This window comes from Austrofundulus limnaeus, unplaced genomic scaffold, assembly GCF_001266775.1.
Source record: "Austrofundulus limnaeus strain Quisiro unplaced genomic scaffold, Austrofundulus_limnaeus-1.0 Scaffold322, whole genome shotgun sequence".
Lineage (NCBI taxonomy): Eukaryota > Metazoa > Chordata > Actinopteri > Cyprinodontiformes > Rivulidae > Austrofundulus > Austrofundulus limnaeus.
The window spans coordinates 340,398-343,058 of NW_013952724.1; the positions used below are offsets into that span (position 1 = coordinate 340,398).

Sequence of the window (2,661 nt, forward strand, 5' to 3'; positions counted from 1 at the left end):
GCCCAAATATTACAGATTTGAACAAATACGCACAAAAACATCAAAATTAGCACAGAAACAGTACTATATAACATTTTAGACACATTCTAGTCAGTTTATCAGCTAAAAAGGTAAATTTTGGGGTAAGTTACTCTTTAAGGTGGCAACTGAGAGGAGGGGTGGAACTTAAAAATTATTTTATATTTTAATTTGAAAGGTTTTAACATTTGTGGAAGACTAAATGCCAAAAAAGTGAACTAAAATAAAAGTTGATGTTTAAAACAATAAGTCACTAAATGGTTAAAATAAAATAAGTTGAAGCTGAAGTTGAGTTTTTACCTCCCTGCCTCTGTCAGACAGAAAGCTGCAATGTGTTCTCCTGATGCCAACTTGGGCAGGTATTTCTCCTTCTGAGCTTCACTCCCAGCGATTAGAATGCCCTGAAAATAAAAACACAATACAGTCCTCCTTCAACGTGGTTCAATAAAACAAGTTTACAGAGAATAACGTTCCACTTTTTCCAGTATTTCAGTTCTACCTTCAGCCCTATGGCTTGATGTGCAGCCAGAGTCACAGCTATAGATCCGTCCAATGCGATGATCTCGTTCAGGCGTGCGTACATGGTGTGGGACAGTCCAAGACCTCCTGGAGTTAAAACACAAACAAACAGAAGCAGTTAACCCAAAACGACCCACAATCAGACAAAAACCTTTAATCTCACCATATTCCACAGGAATCATGATTCCAAACAGGCCCAACTCTTTCAGGCCTTTCAGAGTCTCTGCTGGGATTTTGGCTTCTTGATCGATCTTCACAGAATCAACTAAAAATAATCAAAACATGACTCAGCATATTAAAGGTCTCAGAGGTAACAGACTCCAAAAGTAGATTTCACATAATGTCTGAACTCACCTTCCTCATTGAAGAATTTCTCTACCGGTGTTACAAACTGCCTGATCTCCTCCAGCTCTTCATTRCTTATCTCAGGATAAGGGAAGACCTCAGACTGCAGGATGAAACACAGCAATTTTTTAGAAGAAACAGAGGGCTGGATTCACCACCAAAGCCTCTGTTAGTCCACACTGACAAACAGGTTGACTCCAAGAATTAAGTTGAAGCAAAGATATTCTGCAGAATAGAATTCAATATGTGTAGTGAAGGTTTCTCAACTACAACACAAAAATCTTGCTCAATATCTGTAAAAGTGACCAAATTATAGCCATTTTTGTGTTATCTAACCAGCTACTTGGTTGGCTATTTGGCTGTGGCTGCCATGTAAAAATGCTAGATTTGTCAAAGACTCAAAGTGTTGTAGCCTACTTCATTGATAATTTAACAAATTATACTAGCTGTGTCGGTCATCACAGTAGACCCAGCACACAAAAAACGATACTTTGCACACAATGTTGCACATTAATCTCAGGAGCAATAAACAGAAAAACGCAGAGTTCATAGCATAAACTGCACATGACACAACCTGACCATAACGCTACACATGTGCAGCCTCACGTGGAACTCACTAAAAATCTAGAAGTGACTGGTACACACAACCTCTTAAAGCATCTTAATTTGAAGCGAGGGACTCTTATCCTTCTGTCTGAGGGTAAATCCTCATTCATTTCTCCTCACCTGCATGGATGTGTTGGTTTAAAGTCTTTAAATTAAAGCTCTACATTCAGGTTTACAGACTAACTTAAACTTTACAGTATATTCAGTAAGAGCCACGTGCAKACCGAGTGCATGCAGAACAGAAAAATGTAAAAAAAAAATAATAATAATTACACAAATCATTTTAATGAACTGATTCTGACAGTACACTAAAATGAACTGCTGTTCCCAACACTAGTTGCTAAACTGATGCAAACAATCGATCTGCACCTAGAGGACCTGACCCAAAAAGGGCATGTAAATCTGCATTATGTGATAATGTAATAAAAAAACGAGCTTCAAACTGTAACGAAATTGAATTTAAAATGTATTAAAATTTTTCAAAGATTTAAATGTGTAGTATCTGCAACACGATCATTATTACAAGTTATTAGGATGCACACAAACACTGGTTTGTGATCATTTATTACGTAATGCATCACATTATTACTTTATCATTTCTAAAAAAAATTAATTAATTAATCAACCGTCGCATTTTGAAACATTCGCCACAAAATGTATAACAATAATGTTATTACATAATGCTGCTGAAAGCATTACAAAATGCGTTCAAGACTTTTATTACATTTTGAGTCAGTTATTACATAATGCAGTTTTAATTCAGTTTTACTACATTTTGAAGCATTATCTTCTTTTTTTTACATTATTACATAGTGCGACTTAACAGGGCAGCCCACCTTATTTACATAATGAGGCAGAAAACGCATAAGGTAAAGTAAAAACAGGAGACAGAGAAATGTATACATGTACACATGGAAATGAAAATACTTGTTGGAACAAAGTACAGTAATTAAATAAAAAAAAACTTTAAGTGAAACAAATGCATCTACAAGTAAAAGGTAGACACTGCCTAGCCACAAAAAAGGTTGCCACCAGAGAGAGAGAGAGAGGTAGAGAGGTAGAGAGGTAGGTAAGTAGGTAGGTGGGTGGTAGAGAGAGAGGTAGGTAGGTGGGTGGTAGAGAGAGAGGTAGGTAGGTAGGTGGGTGGTAGAGAGAGAGGTAGGTAGGTAGGTG

At 36.8% G+C, this 2,661-nt stretch overlaps 1 protein-coding gene across 1 annotated transcript in view; it reads right to left on the reverse strand.

The window, feature by feature from the left end:
* The window catches only part of acad9 (acyl-CoA dehydrogenase family, member 9), a gene marked incomplete at its 3' end in the record, with an annotated part of 26,911 nt that overhangs the window by 21,564 nt on the left and 2,686 nt on the right, over positions 1 to 2,661 (reverse strand). Inside the window, 4 exon segments of the mRNA XM_014022279.1 lie at positions 319 to 419; positions 518 to 624; positions 701 to 802; positions 892 to 985. Of these exon segments, the coding sequence (XP_013877733.1) occupies positions 319 to 419; positions 518 to 624; positions 701 to 802; positions 892 to 985 (404 nt within the window).